This window comes from Ailuropoda melanoleuca, chromosome 3 (assembly GCF_002007445.2).
Source record: "Ailuropoda melanoleuca isolate Jingjing chromosome 3, ASM200744v2, whole genome shotgun sequence".
NCBI lineage: Eukaryota > Metazoa > Chordata > Mammalia > Carnivora > Ursidae > Ailuropoda > Ailuropoda melanoleuca.
This window is the reverse complement of record NC_048220.1, coordinates 43,525,682-43,552,039: the sequence shown is the minus strand read 5'-3', so window position 1 is coordinate 43,552,039 and position 26,358 is coordinate 43,525,682. Positions and strand designations below refer to the sequence as shown.

The window sequence follows — 26,358 nt, the reverse complement described above, 5'->3', positions numbered from 1 at the left end:
TTACAAAAATTTGTCTTGGTTCTTTGGATATGTACCCCTGATAGGCATGGAGGGAGTTATTTTAAATAGTGTGGTCTGAAAAGACGATGTTGGAGCAAGGAACTGCATGAAGAGAAGGAATGTTACTAAGACTACCTTAGAGAAGAAACTTTCAAGCTGAGGTAAGCCAAAGTTACCTGAAGGTAACTGAAAAAGGCCTGATAAATGAATGAGCTTGGTGTGTCCATGAAACAGCAAGAAGGACAATATGCCACATTTGAAGTGAGCCATGAAAGTAAGGTGGATAACAGCTTGGCCAAAGTATGTAAAAAAGTGAAGGGTGTGAGGACCAGAGCACAGAGTAAAGGGGTTGCCTTTGCCAGAAGCATACGAATTCAGATGCAGATGGGTACATTGTTGGTGGGAAAATGAGGAATTTCTCTCACTACTTCTGTTTTCATAATAAGATAAGGAGCAAGGTAATCAGCCAAAAGTGAGAAGAGCAGTGAAGATGTTGGGTGTTATTAATTTATATGATTCTCTTCTAGGAACAACATGAAAACCAACTAAGAAAGCTATTAAAAATAATGAAACAGCTATTCATTTCCTCCTTAGAGAACTTAACCTATACATAACCCTGGAAGAAATAGCCTTTCTGTATCAGTTAGGTTTAGGTTCTGTTACACTTAATAAAAGTCCAAATAATGTGGCTTAAATAATTTGAATGTTATTTTATCCCACATCGAACAACTCCAGATAGGCGATCCGAGCTAGAATTGTGGGTCCATGAGGTCTTAAAAGGACCCAGGCTCTTTCAACCTCTCTATTCCACCAAAGCTAGCCTCTTCCCTCCCTCTTTCCTTCAGAAAAGACTGCCTGAAAGTCTGATTTGCTTCTGTTTCACCTCATTATACAGATTTTGGTCACAAGGCCTTGCCTTGATACAAAGGAGTGTGGTGAAATGTCTTTTAATGAGGCAGTCATAAGTCCAGATAAATATCTGGGTTCTCATTACTAAATAAGAAGGGAAGCAGATGATGGAGGGACAAGCCATTTCTGTCACACCTACATATCTCATGGCTTTCTAAGAGCCCCTCCACCATCACTGTCCTCCCCAATGACATAAGTGGATAGCTAACCCAAGCCAAGCCAGGTAAGATTCTCTCTCTGGAAAGTCAGAGTTTGGTACACAGAAATAAAGTCATTTTACTTCTGAAGGGCTGAACTGCAAGAAACAATAGGCTAGAGCCCTACAGAGAAAACACAAGATTGTAGAAAGTGACAGAACAAATGAACAAAGAAAAGGAGAGTTGAGGCTGCAGAAGGAGAGAAAATACAAGTTTCTGACAATTTCCTTTCCTGTCAGGTTTGTATGCAATTCTTTTATCTGGATTCTGTGCAACTCTTCCATTCCTTTATGCAGAAATCCCTTCAGTTTACTTTATATGTAAAATCCCTTTATAGAAAAATATGAGTTTTTCTGAGTAGGTTATTACCTACAACCAAATGAACCTTAAGATATCTAATAAGAAAGTTATAATTTAATGTTATGTGCATTTGAAGTGTTTCTGCATCTTCTGTGAAACTTGTAGAAGATAGTCATTTCCACCCCTTGGGGAAAAATAGGTAAGATAGAATTTCCTTTAGAATTTTATACTTTCCAAAAGTATGTGATAATTAGAAAGTGATATCCTTCTTTTTAAAATTCAGATAATGGCAATTAAGTAATGTTTATTATGTCTTTTTTTGTCCTGTCCACCAGGAAGATGATGACTAAATTTATTACACAATCACAGGTATTTACAGCAATTCCTGGTTAAAGCACAAAGCCTGGAGATTACATTACTGTTTTTAAGCATTCACTGTTCCTCCTTAGGAAAGGTTTTTGTTTGTTTGTTTTTTAAAGATTTTTTATTTATTTATTTGACAGAGAGAGACAGCCAGTGAGAGAGGGAACACAAGCAGGGGGAGTGGGAGAGGAAGAAGCAGGCTCTCAGAGGAGCATGATGTGGGGCTTGATCCCAGAACACCAGGATCACGCCCTGAGCTGAAGGCAGACGCTTAACAACTGAGCCACCCAGGCGCCCCCTTAGGAAAGGTTTATACTTCACTATACCAGACTTGGCCACATCACTTGCTCTCACCAATGAAATGGTGAGGTGATGGATGCCTTGTCTAAGCAGAAGCTTTAAGAGCTAGCATACGATTCCATAGTCATTTTTTGCCTTCTGCTGTGTCTCTCAGCAAGAGGCTTCTCCTTCATTCTGGGGCCCATGAATGTAAGTGATGGGGAGCCTATCCACAGATCTTGCCCAGGATGTAACCAGAACAAGTAAAGAAACATTAGTTTTAACCCACTGAGATATGGGGATTGTTTTTTTGCCATAGCATAACCTAACTTAAGCTAATAGAGGAAGCAATTCAGTATGTTTATATGTAGGGCACTGAAGAATATCAGGAAGGACTAAAAGGACAAAAATGTCTGAGGGGAGCACTGGGAACATCTAGAGCTCCTATCCCAATACTTTTCACCACCACTCAGCCAAGTTATCTAAGCTAGAAACCTAGGAGTCATCTGGAGTATATCTTTTTCCTTCGGGTCTCCTATATCCAAATCTGTTACCTCATTATCTCTAAATTCATCCCCACAGATACTACTTTAGTGAATTAGACCCGTATTACCTCTCCCTTGGACTAATGTAATAATCTACTAATGTGTCTTTCTGTTTCAGTCTTCTTCTTCCAATCCATCCCCTACACTCATATAGAATGTTTCTAACATGATGTCATACCTTCGCTAGAAACATCCCAGTGAGAGTTACACGTCAGCTGGACACATGTGAGCTGGCCTTGGCCGGCCCTTCTCTGGGCTCTGGAGAGGTGTCAGAACACTGCAGATTCAAGGACCAAATTTGCCACTTTCTACACACAAAACACTGACCCTCTTTAAGTCCAGTTTTGCGCACTTTTTGAATGAGTATCATAATATAGACTATACCTTATAGCTTTGTGATGGAGGCTGAATTAGAGAAATAAATTGACTTGGCAAAGTGGTCACACTGTAGAACAAGAAATATTCGTGGAATAACAACAACTGTCTGGCTAGAGCACCTAGGAATACCTCACAGCCCTTAGCTGTTCATACAACTGTCTCCCTTTACTAGACACAAAGCAACTTGTAAAGAAACTCAGACGTACTAATCTGAGCTTCCTAGGACCTAGCAGAATGCCTGGTATAAAGGAGGAACTCATTGTGCAAAAGCGAAGCCATACCTGAAAGGCGGAAAAATCCCTGAATGGTTAGGGGGGAAAGGATCCAGAGAGAAAACTAAAGAAAGAAAAAATAGAATCACTAATTATAAATCTCCCTCAGGCCCATGTGTAACTTCAAATGCTTTTAACTTCGTGTTAAAACAATGATCTTTGCATCTTGAATGGCCTCTTTGTTATGTATTTTATCCAAATTATACTTGCCAATTTATTTTTTTTTAAGATTTTATTATTTATTTGAGAAAGAGCATGAGAATGGGGGCAGGGGTAGAGGAGTAAGGATAGGAAGAGGGAAAGAATTTTGGAATAGCGTGGAGCCCGACAGAGGGCTCAATTTCAGGACCCTGAGATAATGACCTGAGCCAAAACCAATAATCAGACATTTAACCGACTGAGTCACCCAGGCACACCCCTATACTTGCAAATTTAATTTATAGGTGAATTCACAAAGTGTAGACAAGGAAAGTAGGAAAGCAATGAATTTCAAAACTCTTCAAAGTGACTAGATTTCCAGGGTAGAGAATGTTTTTTTGCACATAATCTCAACACTGCATTTCAAATGTACAACTGCATTCTCCAAAAACAACTTATACTTCCAGATCAATGGAATATAACTCTCAAGGGTAATAGAAATGAATACATTCTAAAGAGATGCAAATACCTCTTCTCCATTTTGACAGGAGACTCTCCCCCACGTGTGCATTTCACTGCTTCCTGTCTGCCATTTGAAATCTAATTGTAAGAACAGTAGGGTTGTCATAATTCTGAAGTATATAACTGAAGTTCAAGGATTTTTTTTCTTTTATTTTGAAGGTGATTCCTTGGATGTGGATTAAGGTTCTCAATGAACTAACTGGGCATTGTAAAAGTGGTTTTTTATTTCAAACAGCCCAAGAAACAGTTTTGGTCAGAATATCCCAAAATCCTTGCCATAAAGACCTAAACAGAAGAAAAACGGAAGCCTGCCAGAAACGCCAAATGACAGTATGGTTTACATTATAATTGTTACTATTCAAACGTTTTAGATGTAATAGGTAAAGGCAGTAAAATAAACCATCTAGTCTACACAACACTAATTTAAAGGACTGGACTTCAAGCTAAAATGTTATGTCTTTCCAATAGTGACTCCAAATAATGGTTTATCTTATTAGTATTAGGGTATAACTTTTGAAAATGCTAATATTTAACTGTTTTTGATCTACAAAAATGGCAAATTTTACATTCAACTCTTTTTTGGCTTACTATTTTGATCTCTTCCAGAAATATATACTGCCTACTTGACATCCTTTATAATTCGCATGCGTGTCTCTTAGAGTACTTGACATACTGAATTGTAATTAATTGTTTATAGTCTCACTTTTACACTATACTATGAACATTTGCAGACAGAAATCATTTCTCCTTTATTTTCACGTTCCGAGTCTAGCACTGTGTGGCAACAACAGTAGCATATGTTTGAGAATAGGATGGCTGCTTAGGAAAGAACATATAAAAAATAAAAATCAAGTTCTAGTACAAGTTAGCATGCAAACTTCATTAAAATTAAGACTGCTCCAAAGCTTAGTATCTGCGGATAAACTCGAATATTTCCTGAAAATACAATATTTGGACCACTACCACTCCATATCAAAGAAATAATAGCTGTAAATTTTCTTTATTCAGAGACCAGTTACCCACTATATAGATCTCACATTTCTCTCTCTTCCTCTTTTTTACTATCTGCTACAGTACATCTCGGAGAAAAGGAAGCAGAAATGCTCTAAATGGTTAATGTACTCCTTGCTTGTAAATGTTCTCCTTGAGAGGAAGAGGGGGACTTCTTACAGATGATGATTCTAATGGTTCATACAGAGTTGTTAAAATATCTGTGGATTTCAATCTTTGTTATTATATTATCTTCTAAAATTTGTACTATCATTTAAAAATGCATACTATCTTCTAAATTTTTTTAGAGATATATTTATTTATTTATTTGTCAGAGAGAGAGAGAGAGCACAAGCAGGGGCAGTGGCAGGCAGAGGGAGAAGCAGGCTCCCTGCTGAGCAGAGAGCCTGATGTGGGGCTCCATCCCAGAAGCCTGAGATCGTGACCTGAGCTGAAGGCAGATGCTTAACCGAATAAGCCACCCACGTGTCCCACTAGCTTCTAAATTTTTGAAATTTAAATATTGTACTATCTTTTTGAATCTGTTCTTCCTATGTCTGATCATATTAAGACTAAGACATTTCCCAAGGCTGAGAGAAGGGTTACAAATGTTTTTGAGAAGGCTAGAAATCCTGGGAAGTAAGAAATCTTAGTAACATGTCAAACCCAACAAAGAGACACTTGAGAGACGACAATTGGCAACATCTAATATGGGTGTTCACCCAGGCCTCAGGGAGTATACTCAGGAGGTATTTACAACTACACCTTCCTTGCTTCATAATTTAAAGTTCAATCCAACTCATCAGATCTTTAATCTCAATTTCAATTTCAATATCCATATCTAAATTCCTGGTGCTATCATAGTAATGATATTTCATATTCTGTCAACTAACACAGGTCATAACTAAAACACAAATTCTACTTAATTTTACCACTTAAGAGAGTTTTCTGAAGAAGGTCAGCTAAATATGATGGATAAACAGAACACAGCTGATCAAACCAGAAACTGTTCAAACACCAAAACTAATACCATTCCAGTTAGCCTTGAAACATTTCTATCAAATGTTTGATGATTATAATTTGAGGGTATGTGTTAGTAGTTTTTGATTTATATTTCAATTTGATGAAAATAATTTAGAAGTGCAATCACAATACAACTACATTTGATAGAAATTACACAAAGACCGAATTTCCATAATGATTATAATCACCACAACAAACCATTGATTACTAACTATCTGGTTTGCTTGTTACATCTGATTTTACTCTTTGGTTGTTTATTATGAATCAATACACAGATGTTAAAAAATAGTAGGGCAGACAACTCAATTTGGTTTATAGGATTAACTTGCAGCAGTTGAGCTCCACCTACAGGCAAAAAAATAATTCTTTACAATCAATTTTAAAATAGGATTTTCCAAAAGACAAGCTCCAAATAATCCCAAACTTACAATTAACCGTGAGTGCACATTAGAATAACCTAGGGTGCTTGCTTAAACTTATGATCCCATACCACAAATTCTGACTGACTTAGTCTGGGGTGGAGCCTGTCCTCTGGTGATCTAAATGTACAGAAAAGGTTGAAAGACTGATTTAGGTCTTTGGTAGCACATACCTTTTAAAAACATCAAATATCCTCAAACATCATATTTTATATCTTATAAAATTATCTGAGTCCCACTATACTGACCATTTTATGTTTTTCAAAGATAAAAACTAAATTCAGTTGGTATAAATGTCTTATCACCATTAGACTGCAAAAATTATCTGAGGCAACAGCACGATTTTTTTTTTAAGATTTTATTTATTTATGTGACAGAGACAGCCAGCGAGAGAGGGAACACAAGCAGGGGGAGTGGGAGAGGAAGAAGCAGGCTCCCAGCAGAGAAGCCCGATGCGGGACTCGTTCCTAGAACGACGGGATCACGCCCTGAGCCGAAGGCAGACACTTAACGACTGCGCTACCCAGGCGCCCCGACAGCACGATTTTTTAAGTCTACTTTTGCATTATTCTGTACCTCAGAAGTAATCAAGGGAGTATCTGTGTGGTGGGGAGTAGAGTTCTTAACCCTGGAGGCACATTAGTATATCTGGGGAGATTTTACAAAGTATTGTTGCCCTAAACTAATACCTGTTCTTAGAAGTTAGAAAAGCAGTTACTCTTAGGGGGTGAGGGGAGAAGTAACCAAAAGGGTGCAAGAGGGAGATTTCGAGTGATGGAATTTTCTGTTTCTTGATCTTGATGATGGGTATATAGGTATATTTGGGTTGTAAAAGTTTAGCAAGCTGTATAATTATGATATGTGCACGGTGAAATAGAGCTAAGACAAATATATTCTATATGTATATCATACTTCAATTAAAAGCTAAAAAGTTAAAAAGGAAGATGTGTCCAGGTTTCACTTCAGACCAAAGGATTCAGAATCTGTGGAACTGGGGCCAGGCCATCAATATTTCTTTGAATGTTCTCCCGTGAATCTACTGGGCAGTTGGGAATGAAATACCATTCCTCTAATGTATCACAAATATATTTATTCATTTCTTAATCCACTCATACAAACTTTAAGGACAATCTACTTACTATACTAGACTTGGAGAATGTAAAGATAAAAAGGACACAGGGCACCTGGGTGGCTCAGTAGGTTAAGCATCTGCCTTTGGCTCAGGTGATCCTGGGGTCCTGGGATCAAGCCCCCATCTGGTTCCCTGCTCAGTGGGGAGTCTGCTTCTCCCTCTCCCTCTGCCCCTCCCCTGCTCATTCTCGCTCTTAAATAAGTAAAATCTTTTTTTAGAAGAAAAGATAAAGAGGACAAAATCTCTGAAGGAATTTAGTCTAGGCAAGGGATAGACAGGTAAACCAATAAATCCCATGTGATAAATAAAAGCAAGTTACTTACAAGATCCAGAGCTAAAAGTGATTTGTTTAAGAAAGATCAATCATTTTGAGGTTGTTCATTCTTTTATACAAATATTTGGGTACCGATGATGTATGACTATAGAAATACAAACATAAATGGATACAATCTCTGCCTTCAAGAAAGTTAACTTCAAGAAAGTTATAGTATAAGGGTACACAAGGAAGGAAATAAAGGTGTAAGCTAATGTCATACTATAACAGACGTGTAAGAAAGGTGTAATATGTATGCCCCGAGGAGTCAGAGATGGTACTACCAAGTTGCTGACCCTGGAGGTAATAAACTTGAACTAGTCCAGTAACAGGGGGAATAAAAATTAGTATTCTAGAGGAGTGCTTCTCAAAAGTTAGTGTGCATACAGATCAGCTGGAGTTCTTGTTAAAATGCAGATTGAGTCCTCAAGTGTGGGACAGGGCCTGAAACTCAGCATTTCTAAATACTTCCCAAGTGATACTAATGCTACTGGTCTACAGATCACAATTTAAGTAGCAAAGTTCTCGAACAAAATGGTTTCAAGAAACAAGAGATAAAAAATGCCCAAAATTCCACAGCAGACACCAAGAAAAACAAAAATTGCAAAGTAGCCATTAGATTTGTCACTTAGAAGGCCTTAGTGAGAGTAGTTTCTGTGGAATGATGAGGGAGAAGCTAACTGATAGGTATTTAGAAATAAATGGGAAGTAATAAGGTGGGGACGGAAATAAAATGGAATGGTTTTACTTGTTTCTGCTCTCGAATGCTGGGAGAGATTTAAGTCTATTCATAAGCTGAAGGAAAGGAACCAGTGAAGAGAGAAAATTAAAGATGGAAAAGAGGATGGAATCACTTTTGGTAGAGAGATTCCTCTCTCTTTGCAGCAGAGAAGAAGGAACTAAGAATTGGTCTCAAAGGGTAGGGAGGGAAAGAAAAGCATGAGTGGAAGGAGTTACTCCTATTTCACAGAGCAAGAAGCCAGGTGATCTGGTGAGAGACAGTGAGTTCAAGGTCGAAGCTGAGCACTGGGGGTGGGGGGTGGGGGGGGGAATGAAGAAGCCCTGGAGGCATAGCTGAGACTGGACTTGCACATGGCTGTGTGATTCCAGTAGTGAGAGTAAAGGCTTAAAGAAGATGGGCTGGATGAGAGAGTGAGACCCACACATTTAGAAAAGGAGGAGGAAAGGGACATAAATCCTAAGAAGTCAGAAGAGGTATAATGAGAGAAAAGAAAGGAGAGAAGGTAGGAAGTGCTTTGGACTTTTTTTCTCTTCAACCCCTAGCCAGTCTTCAACAGTGTTAACAACTGGAGACATTGCTGAGAATACATTATTAGAAAAAAAGATTCTACTCTGTGTAAATTTGTTGAAAATTATATTGTTAAATACCATCCGCCAGCTTACACATTAAGTACTCAACAAACCTGCTTGTAGATTTAACATCCAAAGTGATAAACTGCTCTAAAAGGGTCCAGATGTATCTTTACCAACAGAACCAATACCACAAATTTTCAGTAAAATTATACTCCTTGCCTAAAATGCTGGTAGGCTAATCTATTCCCTGATCTTACTGCTTGAATCAGAAAATGACTGAAGGATAATGGACCACTTCTAGCACATGCAGATGAAAAGGCTGAATATCTGAATAGATAATGATTTCACATGGACATCCTATCTGGCTGGCAGCTATACCCAGTATAATTCAGTATAATTCAACTTAGACTGAGTAGTGATACTCCTTTAAATTTAACTATTTTTTTTTACCACATTACAATTTTTTAAGTCTCTTAGAGATTTTCTGGTTTTTTTAAACATAAAATTAGCTTGAGACTTAAACTATAATACAGCTAGTATAACTAACCAAAAGCACTAATAATTTTGGAATTTTTTTGCACTCAAGTGGTCATGAGACAAGCATGGATATTTGTAGAGAAAGTGAAAAACTATTTTCCCTTGGAAATTTCTCCTCTATTCTGGTTTCCTTATTTTTCTTTTATTTCTCTTTGTAGGCAGGAGAGGTAGCATGGAGGGAGAAAGAAGGATGTGAGTATTGAAAAATCTGGGGGGAGAGGGAAACAGTTAAAAATAGATGTTTTGGGGGTGCTGGGTATCTCAGTTGGTTAAGCATCCCCTCTTGATTTTGGCTCAGGTCATGATATCAGGGTCCTGGGATGGAGCTGCAGGTTGGGCACTGTGCTCAGCAGGGAGTCAGCTTGGGATTCTCTCTCTCTCCCCACTCTGCCTCTCTCCCAGCTCCTCTGCATGGTCTCTCTCTCTCTCTCTCTCTCAAATAAATAAATAAATAAATATTTTAAAAAATAGATGTTTTGTTGTTTTCACTATTAAGGCAAATTTTGCCAAATAAGCTTTATTTAGTTCTTAAAGAATATTCAGCTCTGCTAAATTGTAAGCTACACTAATTACAGGGTATATAAATATTGAAAATTGTATAAAAGCCAATAAGACAGTACAGTTGAGGAATTAAGCACTTAAACATAAAAACTATTTGTTTCATCTGTTAAAAACTAAAAATGGGGCACCTGGGTGGCTCAGGGTTTTGAGATGGAGCCCCACATCAAGCTCTGTGCTCAGCACGGAGTCTGTGTGAGATTCTCTCTCTCCCTCTTCCTCTGCCCCTCCCCCTGCTCATGCATGTGCTCTCTCTCTAAATATAAATCTTTAAAAAAAACTGAAAATGTATTTTTTGTCACATTATAAACCTAATCTTTAAAAAATTCGTAACTCTTGACAATCAGAAAACGCATGTCTTGAATGAGAGAGAGAAAAAATATATTGATTATATATGTAATCTGATTTAAAGTTACTGAGCTGATGTGATGTATAAGCACTAAAATATTGTCAATAGTGGCCCAAAGGCAGTCTGTATTTATTTCTGAATATAAAGCTTATACCATCAGTGGGAATTTCTGGGAATTACTTTTCTGGTTACATAAAGGAAAAAATTGAGGGAGTGAAGCAATGAAAACATGGAAATGTTTTACATTTTTAAGTTTTTCTTTTTTTTAAAGTTTTTCTATATGAAGTTGAGAAATAGCAGAAAAATAGAATGTTATTTATATGTAGTTACATCTTTCTTATCCCCAAATGTAGGTGATCCAAAGAAAACATTTTTAAATATTTTATTTATTTATTTGAGAGAGAAAGAATGAGCGATGGGAAGGGCAGAGGGAGAGGGATAAGGAGAAGCAGACTCCCCACTGAGCAGGGAGCCTGACACAGGCTCGAAACCAGGACCCCAAGTTCACGACTCTAGCTGAAGTGAGACACTTAACTGACTGAGCCACCCAGGCACCCCTAAAACATTTTATAAAGCAATATTACTTAGGGGCGCCTGGGCGGCTTAGTCAGTTAAGCATCTGCCTTTGGCTCAGGTCATGATCCCAGGGTCCCGGGATCAAGCTCCACATCGGGCTCCTTGTTTAGCGGGGAGTCTGCTTCTCACTCTCACGCTGTGGGCACACTCTCTCTCTCTCTGAAATAAATAATAAAAATAAAATCTTTAAAGCAATATTATTTAGAATGTATACCATACAGTTGTAGTAACAGAATCACAAGGGAGAGTTTTTCAATTAAATTGAATTTCAGGAGTCACAAAACTCAACAACTCTTTATCATCAGACATTTGGTGAAATTTCCTTTATGATACAACTGAGATTAGGAGAGGTATATAGTATAAATCAGACTTGAAAAGATATTTAAGAATGTTTTCAGACCCACATACTTTCATAACCAATTCTGACAAATTTTACTCACCTAAATATGAGGACTTCTCTTTTCATTCCATACAATACTCTACTGTTCGTATTCGTATTAAACAAACACAGCCCGCCACATCTAACTAATATGTTGCTTACCCCACATATAAAAATTTACAGAGGCTTTTCAAGAAGAGATTAGAAAGAAATGAAGTAGAATTTGACTCATGGGACCATTGCTATAAGTACTTTAAAACTGGTCTATTTTAGGCTTCCAAACAGGCTAACACACAAATGTATACATATCAAACGTTATGAAAATAGTGTTTAAAAAAAAGTTGAATAGAGGACTTAATAATAATTTAAGTGAAGTATAAAAAGACAAACTGACACCTAGAAGCACAGTAATTGACTCACCTGCGGCTAACTGATTTCTTCACTTCTCCCTCTCCAGCTGACTTAACATTTCCACTTGTGTCCTTTTTTAACTTTTTTGCAATTCTTTCTCTCATCAGATTCTTCTCATCACCATCAATATATTGATCAAGCTCTGCACCTTCATATTCTCCATCCTGTAGAAATTGAAGTGGAGTATTTGCCAGGCATCCCATTTCCCCTTAAATTTCCAGAGATCCATCCCAGACTCTCATCACATTCTAGGCCAGTTTTTGTTTTTGTTTTGTTTTGTCTTGAATGTGTAAGGGCTTGAAGAATCTGGTCCATGTGGGAATACTCCTGGGGTCTGCTCTAGGCCAACTATGTAATTATGGGATACCCAAAGAATGGGTGTTTGCTCACTGAACCCACAGCGCTTCAGTGCATCATGGGCTGTACTCCCTCCGTATCACCCAGGATATTGTGTCTATCTACATTCCTATTCTTTCCCAGTGGGAGACGTGGCTTCTGCAGGCAGCTGGCCAGCATACTGACCTCAACCAGAGATTAGTTCAAGTAGAATGAGGAGGAGGTGGAGAAGCTGAGATTTCTTCCTATAATCTCAGTCATACCAGTTACTCCCCTTCTTAGAATCCTCCAGTGGATCCCCAAATCACTCACAACCCAAACGTTCTATACCACCCAGACATAATTTCCTACAACTCCAGGCCAGCAACACCAGCCAACGTTAGAGCTGGTATTCTCTCTATCTCAAAACACTCATATTCCATGTATCTGCATTGGTTGCCCTTTCATCTCCTTTAGGTCTTTTTTATCAGCTTTACTACCCAATACAACTAATAAAGAAAGATCACCATAGTCTTGAAAGAGGACCCTCTGAATTGTGTATATAAAGGACTACCACTATAAATGACCGATCCAAGCATTTTCCCATACACCATGTAGGATACCCATGCATCAACATTTAAACTTTTACATAATAAAATAAAATGAATGACATCTGAATTTTGAGTATTCAGATAGTGAGAGGGAGAAAAAACCGGATTAGAAATTCATATACATATAAGATTTCAATTTTGTAGGGAAATACACACACATCTACACACACACTTGGAAGGAAATAGTCCAATCAAAATAAAAATATATACTTTTCAAATTTTTAAATTTTTTTCATAATTTTAAATATATAATTATAAAAGTAACATATACTACCTTTTAAAGAAAAAATTAAATTTTTATAAACATTTTAAATTTTCTATTGTTCAAACTATATACTAAAATTATTACTTACATTAGTTGAATCTCCTACTGCATCACCTTTTTCACTATGAAAAGAATGAAAATAAGTAAATTTTAGCTTCAAGTGAAACTACTAAAATTATCAAATTTTGGGATTATTCAAAATCTAGAATATTTCGCTAGGATTAACAGTTCAAAAACCTATTTCAACACAGGAATTTCAGAATGGAATTGTAGAACAAATAGAAACATTCTATAACAGAGTCATTTTTACAAATAGAATAAGAAGTATGTCCATGAGCACACATATTAATTCACTAGAATTAACAGAAAAAAGCAAACAACAACCAACAGTGCTGTTTTTATGAACAAAGGATTGCAGTAAACAGTTTCTTCCATTGGCTTGATGTACTCTGGCTGAAAAAACCAAATCCTTCAAATACAAGGATATTAAGAAAAGATTTTTTTTTTTAAATAGAATTTTTGAAAGCAAGCTAAACTCAATGTAATAGCATTTTAATCCCCCTTTGAGGCACTGGCCCAATATATCATGTGCAATTGTATTTAACAGTAAGACATCTTCCCTTCTCCAAGGGAAGCAACAGATATAGACATTTTCTGTTTACTAAAATATATAAGAAATAACTACTCAATGGATTGGTCTAAAATGTGGTGACTTCTTCACAAAACCTTTCAACTCTGCCTTGTTTACCCATCATGCCAACTGGCACAAAAATGCTTTAAGGAAAAAGCTAACAAAGTAACTTTTAGTTAAACATTAAACTTTTAAACCAAACCCTTTCATATTCAAACAATCCCAAGATTTAAGTTTAGCAATTAATTTTAAATTTAATTAGTTCAACAGAAATAGATAGCAAGACGAAATGAAAGGGGCCAGAGTACTTCCCTCCATTAGGCAAGAGGCTCTGCTACTTCCATCACCAAAATGCTTTCGTTATTTGTCTGAGTTAAAAAAAAATTGGACTTACGAGAACTGACCAGGATGCCTGCGAGGCTTAGTCAGTTAAGTGTCCAACTCTTGATTTCTGCTCAGGTTGTGATCTCAGAGTTGTGAGATCGAGCCCCACGCTGGGCTCTGCACTCAGTGGGGAGGCTGCTTGAGATTCTCTCACCTCCTCCCTCTCCCCCCCAACCATGTGCTCTCGCTCTCTCTCTCTCAAATAAATCTTTAAAAAAGAGGGAGAGAGAACTGACCATTTTCTCACAAAGGCAGCAAGAAAATATCTGAACCAGAAAATAATTTAGGATCACATTTATAGCATACTAACCTTCCAACGGCTGGAACAGAACTGAGATGGGGATCATCCTTAAGCAAGTCATGACTACTTTTGCTTTTTCCCTTCATGCTCTAGGAAAAAATGTAGAATATAATGATAAGTGAGGAAGAAATAAGTTTTCCAAAAGGACAAGTTAACGCGTGTATGAAAAATCTAGTACTGGTATAACATGGCTAGCAAAGGATACATGTTCCTGAAATTTTCCATATAAATTAAAGCTTTATAAATAAGACGCTAACTCTCACACTGATTGAAAATACTATTTTAAAAATACCTTTTCTTCCAAAAAGTGGTAAATCCTTCAAAATAAGTTTATTAATTACATTTCCAAACACTAAATCTTCAGTATGACTTACATACTGCTAAACTAATTCTTTGACCCAGATAGTAAATCTTAGAAGATAGTCCACAAGAATAATTTGAAATAAATGCACACAATTGTTTTTTCAAACATACGGGCTATAGTGCACAGAATTACACATATACATGTATTCTGTTTCTCTAAAGAGCCCTGACTATTACATTCTTTGACCTTTAGCACAGACAGAAAAAACTTAATAGTTAAAAACGAAAAGGTCTTAAAGGCCACTTAATCTAGTTTCCCACCCAATGCAGGAATCTTCTTGACATCACTGACTATAGTCAGCCTGTGTTTCAACACCTGAAAGGAGCTTTTCCTCAGACACACACACAAACCACTCCTTTTCAAATGTCTTCCAATGTTGGGCAGTTCTCTCTATAATTGGAGCAAAAAAATCTATGTGTAATTTCCAACTATCCAAGCAATCCTAGTTTTACCTTCTAGAACTAAAAATGAACTACAAATAATTTCTGTTATCATGTATACTACACAGAACTTAGTTTAAATACAAAGAGACTGGTAGGTATAATAATGGCCCCCTAAAGATGTGCACATCCTAATGCTCAAAACCTGTGAATATGTTACCATACATGGCAAAAGGGGCTTTGCAGATTAAATTAAGGATTCTGAGATGAGGAGATTATCCTGCATTGTCAGGGTATATCCAATGTAATCACAAAAGTCCTTAAGAAGGAGGCAGGAGAGTATGTTTCATAATGATACAGCATGAGAAAGACTCTATGGGCTATTGTTAGCTTTGAAGATGGACGAGGGGGCCACAAGCCAAGGAATGCAAATGGGCTCTAGAAGTTGGAAAATTTGAGGGAAGAGATTCTCCCTAGAGCCTCCAGAAGAAAGGCAGCCCTGCCAGTACCCCAATATGTAGCCCAGTGAAACCTGTTTTGGACTTCTGACCTCAGAACTGTAATATATTAAATTTGTTTTGCTTCAAGCCACAAAATTTATGGTAATTAGTTACAGCAGAAATATGAGATGACTATAAATATATTAACATGCTTTTAAAATTACTTAAATATAAACAAATTAGATCAAGTTTAATACAATTTAATGAGGCAAAAACAGTTTATAAATTAGACTGTTCAACACTTCTTACAACCTCTGTGCAAAAAGCCTAGTGGCACTCTTCATGCTGTATCCACCCCCCAGATCCCAACCTTTTGGGAAAGTTTAATTTCTGGGACTAAACAAGAATAGGACAAAACATTCTTACTTTATTCTCAAAAGTGGTGTATTTGTCTATCAATATAACTTTTTCTGGGTGAGAAAAAAAAGCCTTTTTATAACTTGGGATTTGAGGTAAAAATGTTGGCATATCTTTCAGAGAAAGAAATACTGTGTGTATCACTGTGAATGTGGCACAATTTAATCACTATTTTAAAATCTAGCTATTGCGATACTTTTATAATGGACCTACCATTTAACTTGCCTCATGAAAACTACTTGCCTGATTGTAAGCTTTCACTTGAAAAATATTTTCTGACATCTGTGTTTAAGTTATACACAAAGATTCAGGAGTAAACTTTAAAGCAGTACAGACATGAATAAAACTACCATTTAAGAGGGGCGCCTGGGTGGCACAGCGGTTAAGCGTCTGCCTTCGGCTCAGGGCGTGATCCCGGAGTTATGGGATCGAGCCCCACATCAGGCTCCTCCGCTATGAGCCTGCTTCTTCCTCTCCCACTCCCCCTGCTTGTGTTCCCTCTCTCGCTGGCTGTCTCTATCTCTGTTGAATAAATAAATAAAATCTTTAAAAAAAAAAACAACTACCATTTAAGAAAGCAAAACGAAAGGAGGGATCCGCCATAAAAACTTTTCAAATGTCTGAAGCCTAGGATCATATTTTTACTGAGTTTTTACTTCTCCAAAGTATATCCAGTTCCTTAAACATTCTTCATGTGCAGTGGTTCTTGGCTTTATCACCATTCTCTTCATGATCCTCCCTTCCTAGGAATGCATTTGTCAGTTTCTTTCTTTCTTTCCCTTTCTCTCTTTCTTTCTTTTGTCAGTATCCTTCTTAAATGTGTTCTGAACAAACTGCTGTAAAATGTGACCGCCCAAAATGCAAAGAATGTTAAATTTCTAATTCCAGAGACCTTACTCTTAATAATTCAACCAGGGCTTACAGGCTATTAAGTCTTACACCTATTCAGCTGATTCCATTAAACTCAAGCACAGAATTTACATGTACTCCTTTTACATTTTAACGTACTAGTTCAAATAATCATGCACAGGTTGACAACAAAGCACTCTTTGGGCAGAAGTATTCCATCAGATATAAATCCATCTGACTATACTATCTCCCAGATCACATTTCCTCATGTTGTCCACAAGAATATCATGAGAGACTCTGACAGTGTGCTTTCCGGAACTCAAAATATGTTCTTACGGCATCCTCCTATCATGTAATCCTATCAAAAAGGAAATGAAGTCAGTCTGGCAAGTCACTTAACCAGAGTCTCAGTTTCCTCATCTATAAAGAAAGGAAGTAGGACTAGATCCCTTTGAGCTATAAAATTCTATTATTCTAAAAGAGATTTTATCAGGTAGTAGAAAGATACTGAAATAAACAATGAAGGAAAGCTAACCCGTGTGGGAGAGGCACCTTGTCATGAATAAACGAGTGGGGTGAAGTAGTGTCTGTAATCCCACACTGATAATCCACAAACCAGAGGGCACTCTATCTTATTTCTCCTTTCACATAAAGTAAAGCCCCAATTCAGACTTTACCAATTATTAACTTGTGATGTTAGACAGTTCTGGAATAAAGCTTAACACACTGTGGAGTCACTGAAAAAAGAAACTTGATAAGCAAATGAATAATGAAACAATTATTTTCAAGACCTCTAGAAATATTTAATTTCATGCAAGCACTGAAACTGAGAATTGTTCTTAGTCGTTGTAAAAGACACTTACTTGACTTTGGTTCTAATTATTATATACATTTAAAAACAGTAAGGCTAACTTTTAAGAAATGTATCTATTGGTCATACTTTTCCAATATTCAGGCTAATGTTGTTTTTCTTAGCAAGGTTTCATTTTACCCCAAATGTAAAATGTATTAGAGGGGTTCTCAAAGTCTGAATAACAGTACAAAAGGAAAATAAATAATAACATATACTCCCATTTTGATTCACTCTACAATTTGTCTCATGCCCTCTGGAGAAATTTCTTTTCCTCTAAGCCAATAAACTTCAATGATTTCTTTATCGTTGTTCTATTTTCTCAAGCTAAACTTATTCATGACTCCATTATCTAAACAGACAAACAGCTGAATTCTGTAAGCCAAAGATTCTGTACAACGTACCAAGACGCATTCACACATGGAGGACGGGTTGTTAGGTTTTCATGATACACAGGTGTACCCCAGTGCTCTCGCTACTATCCAGGACCCAGCGGGAGTGCTCAGGAAGAGCACTTGGGCAGTTGTGCCGAGTTAAGACTTCCAACCCCAGAAAGCTGAACTGTTGGTGAAGTTTTCTGCCAACCCTCTAGACTGCTTTAGCATGAGGGCAGCAGCTCATGCTCATAATAATCACAGTTGTATCAGAGATTGTTTGATATTCTTTAGCTTTCTGAGAATCAAATACAAATTATAACACGGAGTATACTGCTTAAGATTTTTGACTTTCAAAAACATTTTCCGAGATTGCATATTGTATCAGAGTAATGACTATCCACATCCTTATTTCACAACTCTAAATGGCTCATGGTATTTTCATGTTACAAAGAGGAAACTTGAGGCTCAGAGAGACTCAGTGATCCAAAATCACAGAGTATCAGTGGAAAGCAAAGTGCCAATATGAACGTGTATAATCTCAGATCCATGCTCTTTTTGCTTCAACCCACTGCCACTCAAAGATGACACAGTTTACCATCAGAGAGCTTGCAGCCTAGGATTCTGCACACTTAATAAGGCAGAAAGAAAAGGGTATAATGTTTTAGTATACATTGAGAACACAGTCATATGTTTCTTGTGTAATAAAACAAAATGGATGTTTTTAAAAGGAAAATGTAAGTATCACAAGCCAGGCAAAGGTTAGAAATCAGAAAAAGGAACGATTAAGAAAAGACATTTAGAAGAGATGGTATTTTAAGGGGCGCCTGGGTGGCACAGTGGTTAAGCGTCTGCCTTCGGCTCAGGGTGTGATCCTGGCATTATGGGATCGAGCCCCACATCAGGCTCCTCCGCTATGAGCCTGCTTCTTCCTCTCCCACTCCCCCTGCTTGTGTTCCCTCTCTCACTGGCTGTTTCTATCTCTGTCGAATAAATAAATAAAATCTTTAAAAAAAAAAAAAAGAAAGAAAAGATGGTATTTTAGGTTTTGGAAATAAATACGACTTTGACATCCAGAATGGGACAGGACACTTCAGGTAGGGAAAAGAACATGAACAAAGACATACAGAAAGGAAAACACAAAACATACATGTAGAACAGCAGATAGTTCAGATCTGCTAACACAGGGTTTCCTACATTTCTCCAATAAGAATTCCAAGGAATTCATTCAAGTACAGCTTCCCAGGCCCCTCTCTTGGAGATTCTAATTCTGTAGGTCTGAGGAGGGTGTAGGGATTTAATTTTTAATTTTTAAAACAGTGTTGGGCCTGAATTTTCAGTGGTTTTTAAGTGGTTTAAGAAGGATGAAACTAAGGGGCGGAGTTGGTAAAGGGGGGGGGGTCATGGCCTTATTTCTATAGTCAACAGAGAGCAATTGTGACATCTTGATGAGGTTTCAGGAAGACTGTTGTGGTGGTAATGAGTGGAAAGGAAAGAAGAGCAAGGAGATGAGAGACCAGTCTGTAGACTAGGGCAGCAGCCCAGCCTAGAAATGAAGGCCTGAACAAGGGTAGTAGCAAAATAAATTAAAAGGAAAAAATAGATTTGAGATATGTCATGGATGAAAAATTGTTAGAACAGTGCAACAAATTGGTTTTGCAGAGAAAGAATAAGAAAAAAGTCAGAATCTAAAATTCTTCTCTAGAGGATACTGATACTAGGGAGTAGAAAAAGAAGTCACAAAACAGAGAAAAGTCTGGGAAACAAAGATAATGAATTAAGCCGTGGCCGGGACTTGGGTTACTAGTGAGATATTCAAACATAGAGAGATGGCCAGTAGGCTGCTGGAGAAAAGAAAAGTAAGCAAGCCTAGAGATACAGATTTGAGAGTCAGAAACAAACATTTGATAATTTTATCACAAAGCACAGAGTCAGATGAGAGAAACAGGATGACACAATACTGGTCTTATACTATTCACATGATAATGGACTGTAGGTTGCAATTTTCTTGGCAAAAAGGAATGGATTTACTTAGTCTTTCCACTGTTTGAAGTGTTTTTCAGGTTTGAGAGCAAGTATCTGCAGTGGTATCCTTGCACATTTCAACCTTGTAGCACACACCGATTGCTTTTGGGTTATCAAGTTCACTAAAGTCAGAGTAAGTTAAACATTTTGTTTGTTTTACTTTGTACAATAGCAAGCAGCAGAGGCAGATATGCTTTAAATATTTAACACATGCTGTTGTTACAAACAGAAAAAATTCAAACTAATTTCCTAGTAAAGTCAGTCTCAAAGTAATGGTGAATAAAACTTACTTTAGACCAGAAATTTAATTCAACAAAAAGACTAATAGAAAAACTCCTTTCTCCTTCCCCTGTTCTCTCCTCACGGCTGCTCAGCCTAATATCCAGGACCCTGTGTGAGTTAGGAAAGGGCAAGGGGCCAACACTGCATTGAGCTGCTTCCACTCCAGAATGCTGTGCTACCAGTGTAATTTCCTGCCAGCCTTCTAGATGGCTTGGGCTCGAAAGCAGCAGCTTCTGCAGCATTCAAAATCATATTAGAGACTTAAATGGCTATAGAAATCTAAATTCAAAATTCTGACTGCACCACCTCCTAATTACATGGTCTTGCACAAGTGATTTAACCTTTCTGAGTATTGATTTCTTCCCTTAAATAGGAATAATAACATCTATAGCACGTGGTTGTTATAGAAGTTACATAAAATAAATATTTAGCACAGGTAGCAGAGAGGAAAATAATTACAGTACAGTATAACATATGCTTTGATGGCCACAGACAGATTACCATGGAAAGAAGTTAAACTCCGCCTGGGTGGGAGATGGGTAGGGGAGGGAGGTGGAGGTAGTCCAGAGTTGATAGTGGAGCTAAATCTTAAAGGAAAAACAAAAATTAACCAAATAAAGGAGAACCACCCCAAGCAAAAGGAAAAAAGGGACGGGGGGATTGTGGGGAAAGCATGTGTATGTAAGGAAACTTGACATCTTTAGAAAACATCAGTGAAAGGGACTCCTGGCAATTTCCAGATCTAACATTTGTGTTTTTGTCCATTTACAAATATACCCACAGGATCATGACATATAGTATATCTTTCATTTTAATAAGGCAGAAATTTGAATCATGAATAAGGCAAGACTAGTGCACTGACATCTAAAGAAGATAACTTCTGGGGCGCCTGGGTAGCGCAGTCGTTAAAGCGACTGCCTTCAGCTCAGGGCGTGATCCTGGTGTTCCGGGATCGAGTCCCACATCAGGCTCCTCGGCTAGGAGGCTAGGAGCCTGCTTCTTCCTCTCCCTCTCCCCTGCTGTGTTCCCTCTCTCGCGCTGTCTCTCTGTCACATAAGTAAAATAAAAAAAAAAAAAAATCTTTAAAGAAGATAACTTCTGAGATATCAGGGTGCCAGGGTGATTGATAATACTGACAAGGCCTAGGGAAAGGATGTTTTCACATAAAGATGAGTTTAATTGTGGCATCTTTAGTAGAGATGTTTCCTAAAGGAAGTCAAGAATGAGGGATAAGAGCCCAGAAATAATATTCGTCTGTGTGTCCTAGAGTTTAGAATATTAGTATATGGGTGGAAGTTGAGAATCCATGGTATCAAATATATCACTCTGGAATACTGAAGACAGCAAGAAAAAATTATGACCAGACCATTTCTTACACATGTCCATTTCAATTCAGTCTTAATGCAATGGCTAAAAGTAGTGTGCTTACTATATGTCCAATACTAGCCTACCAAAACCATCCTCTATGATGAGGGAAGCCCATGGATAAAGAATTAAAAACAAGGGTAAAAATAATGTGCTTTTCAGTCAGTGTTATTGTTAGTGTTGGTTAGAAATAGGTAACTATTGGGGCGCCTGGGTGGCACAGCGGTTGGGTGTCTGCCTTCGGCTCAGGGTGTGATCCCGGCGTTGTGGGATCGAGCCCCACATCGGGCTCCTCCGCTGTGGGCCTGCTTCTTCCTCTCCCACTCCCCCTGCTTGTGTTCCCTCTCTCGCTGGCTGTCTCTATCTCTGTCAAATAAATAAATAAAATCTTAAAAAAAAAAAAAAAAGAAATAGGTAACTATAATAAGCAAATAAGACAGAATTAAGTTATAGAGTTTTAATTACTACAAAAAACCTTCTAAACCTTTAGGTCTCTGTGTTCACTAATTTTCTTGCTTTTTTTTTTTTAAACACTGCAAAAAGGCAATCTATTCATAAAAGAGTGATTTAAAGGCATTATGATTTTCTTTACAAACAGATGTAAAAATAGGAATTGTCCACTTTTTAAAAAACTCTATATTTTAACCCTCCACTATTATTTATAATTATTTTTTTTTAGAGAGGAAGGAGGGGTGGGGCAGAGGGAGAGGGGGAGAATCTTCCAATGCAGGGCTCAATCTCACAATACTGAGATCATGACTTGAACAAAAATCAAGAATCAGACGCTTAACCAACTGAGCCACCCAGGTGTCCCTCAACCCTCCACTATTATTAAAATCCACTGAACTGCCTGTATCAAAGGCCACCCCTGCCCCTTCCCCCATTTCACTCTCCAAACAAATTTCCATTTCTTCATCATTTGAGGGAAGACATACCAGAATCTTTGGGAGTAAAAACCCTTGAGGATGATTTTCTTAAAGTATATTTAACAGATTCACTGCTCTAAATATTGTCAAGGTATAGGTGTTTCAGCAATGAGTATTGTGTCAAAAGTAATATTCAGGAAACCACACTTAAAGGCCTAGTGTAAGCATTGGTGAGGTAGAAGACCAGGAAGTGATATATAATCCATATACATGTATCTTACACTGAAGGAGCCAGAAGTTCAAATCCAGCTCTAGCTATTTACTGGTTGTGTGAGCAAATTACAACCTAGCTATACCTTAATTTATTTTTGGGTAAAATGGGGATAATGATAATTCCTATCTTAAAGGGCTGTGATGAGAATTAAGGACATTAATAAATATATATAGATAATATTAAAATGAATATAAAAGCATTGGTCTGTCAGTATTTATTATAATAATGATCATAATCATTATCATCTAGCAAATCACTTTAAAAAAGAGCAATTAAAATCTGAATCACAAGGACTCTAGTTCTGATTAAAAAAAAAAAAAAAGTCCAGGTCAAAAAACCCCACAAAACTCTAATTGCAAGAGGGCATATCATCTTAAGAGTTGCAAATATTACTGACAACAAATCATTTTACAGATCAGTTCATTGAACACTTCCTGACTGTGTACCATGAAAAACATGATGTGCCATATATATAGCAGGAGATACAAAAATGAGATATAGTCCCTAATATCTTTTATAATTCAGATCAAAGGGATTAGAGTTTTACCTGACTAACTCGATTTACTTCCTCCTCTTCTTCTTCAGCTTCCTCTCCAAAAGAAAGTAAACTAAAATTTCTTATCAAAAAAAGGAAAGAAAAAAGGAAATAAGAATGAGAGAAAATTGAGGAAATTCAATAGAACTTACAATGCTGTATTTTTCAAGGCAATAAAATAGAATTTACAAGAACACATTTTAACTGTTCGGGAATACACAATATGACTTAGTATTCAGCAGAAATATACTAAGGATCCATATTTTCAGCATAATGTTAAGGCATTGGCCTCAGACCACAGATATTTCATATATTAGACGAAACTAATGACCAAAAATCCATTCTGAGCACTACCATTAAATATAGTAAGTCAAGCATGACAGAAATAATTAAGCTTTTTATATTTATAAAAACTGGTTAGCGAAATGGAGATTTCTGAAAACCTAATATATAACCCTGAGAGCACTACAAATGGGAAGCAATTAATCTAGTGTCTTCCAAAATGTCATTAACACTTTAAAATTGATAAGTTACACAACACTGTCAAATAAAAAAATATAAGCAATAAACTTAACAAAGAAAATAACCCATGGGGAAGAATAAACTGTTTGTCTTCTTTGAGCCTTCAAAATAAAGACATCCCAAGGAAGGTAAATAATAAGTTATTAAAACTCTCTCTCAAATATTGAAAAAAATAGAAGATCTGGCAACAAGAGGAATTTTTTATTTCAAAACCTAGATGTAATCAATGACTACCACATCATCCCTAATATATTTGCTATATGAATTAAAAACAAAAACAAAAACACCCAGCTTTTGGGCTGTTGTCAAGATAAGTAATAGTGATGAAATATTGTATCTGAATATGGTGACTGTGACCTTTCACCCAGACATAAATTAGTCAAAAGAAATGAATCAAAAAATAGAGGAATATCAAATACACCACTATATAAGAATTTATTTTGCCACAAGACATCAACTGCTTATTGAAGTGGCTCACATTTGACAGTTTATAAAAGCAGCTTAACTTCCGTATACTGTACGATGTCACGGAAAGAAACAAATGTGATTGAATACCTACGCCACTGGGTGTTTTCAAATTCCCCAGCTCATTTTCTCTTCATAACAACCAGATGTTGTAATTATAATCACCATTTTACAAGATGGGGAAACTGAAGCTCAGAAATGTGAACACACTTTACTTCTTATAAATGGTGCCAGGCAGGATTATACTTGGAACTGTCTGAATCTAACAACAATGAATACACTAAAATCACTAATATGGATACTGCAATTCACTAAAAGAGGAAGTTGAAATCTAACTCTGATATCTAGTTTAATAAATAGACAAAACTAATAATGTGAGAAATATCATTCACAAAATACTGAAACTTATTTACTCCAAAACAGGAGTGAAAAATTAAATTATGTAACCATGCAGTCATCATATCCTTCATACTTGACTTTCCAAGTTCTATACTTGGAACATATATTAAATGAAAAACAAGTAAAAAACAAACAAAAATTCTTAACTCATTTACATAAATAATTGCTATAGTCATCATAAATATTTATTAATATAGATTTCATATAGACATGTGATACTTCTTTACCTTAAATTACATACAGTATTTTAATAAAAGAACAACCTCATAATTCAGATACCTCCCTGGTCCATACTGACCTCCCCCTCACTAGTAAACAGTTGTTACAAAAGGAAACAAAATGAATGAATTTCTATTAGTCTATTATTTCTGATTACTTTGTGCCTTTGGGCTTCAATTTCTTTACTTCTTCCTCTGGTTTCTCTTTTTTTGGCTTTTTTATTTCTCTTGGTATGATGTCATCAAAAGGATTAAACAAAACCTATGAAAAAAATATTCTGAAAACATTATTCCATTTTTAAAAATTTCACAAAAAATTAAAACCAGTACTTAATTGCATTAATACTAACATCTGTATTTTTTGCTCACATAAGTATTATAAGTCCACTGATATATTTATTACATAAAGTACTCACACTTAATAGTCTTGCTGGATTCTTCTGATAATCCTACGTGCAATTAAGTAAAAGGTATGTTATCCTTATTTTACAAAAGGGAAAAGGATTCAAGAAAACTTAATACCTAGTTAGCAAGACAAACTCAGAGTTTTGACCCCAAATCAAATGCTTCTAAGGACCTTGCTTCCTCAATGAAGGATCACTCTGAAATTACCTAGGAAGGTACTTCATTGAGCTAAATAAGCCTAATTCTTCTAACTTTCCCTTATAAGTCAAGCTTTTCATACATTGGATTATCAGTTAAAGTTTCATCTTTGAAATCAAAACCTTCAATTTAAAAAAAAATTCTTAATCAGAAATTGTGCCTAAATTACAGAGACAAAATCTGAATTGTGATGTCGATTTAGTATAAAGCCTTTATCCAATAGTTTAAAAATACTAACAGCCTGCTTCTCAAATGATCATTTAAGTGCTGCCTCTCAGACATCATGCTTTTACCTCACAGCTTCTTATTCTATGTGGATTACGTGGTCTTTCTTCCTCATCTACATCAACTTCTGTCAACCGTAGCATGTTATATACTGTATCCCCTGTGACCTATCAAACAAAAAAGAAAACTTAACTGCAAACTCTTATATTCATTCTTTGAAATAAGGGAGGGCTTCTGAAAATATTTTTTCAATAATTAAAAGGAAATCTCATATTTTTATATAGGAGCCTATGCATTAAATAATGCAAATAAAGCATCTTCATCTTAAGGGGAAAAAGCAGAATGGGAGTTCAATCCCTCAATGGTATTTTTAGAAAACTTCCCATATATATTTAACGTCAGGTTTTATTAAAAGTGAAAATATAATGCCAAGTAACCTCATACTGAATGACAGCTTTTCATTCAAATAAAATAAATTCAGATTTTAAAATTGG

General features: G+C 36.6%; 1 protein-coding gene across 3 annotated transcripts in view; it reads right to left on the bottom strand.

The window, feature by feature from the left end:
* Positions 1-26,358, bottom strand: part of CWC27 (CWC27 spliceosome associated cyclophilin) — a 185,198-nt gene that overhangs the window by 141,634 nt on the left and 17,206 nt on the right. For 2 of the 3 annotated variants that reach the window (XM_034656283.1, XM_034656281.1), the window contains exons 5-10: positions 25,933-26,031; positions 25,195-25,298; positions 23,445-23,514; positions 14,421-14,500; positions 13,184-13,217; positions 11,914-12,068 (exon numbers count right to left, since the gene is read on the bottom strand). In XM_034656283.1, the coding sequence (XP_034512174.1) occupies positions 11,914-12,068; positions 13,184-13,217; positions 14,421-14,500; positions 23,445-23,514; positions 25,195-25,298; positions 25,933-26,031 (542 nt within the window). The remainder of the gene's footprint in view (positions 1-11,913; positions 12,069-13,183; positions 13,218-14,420; positions 14,501-23,444; positions 23,515-25,194; positions 25,299-25,932; positions 26,032-26,358) is intronic. The other variant, XM_034656282.1, reaches the window with a different exon arrangement.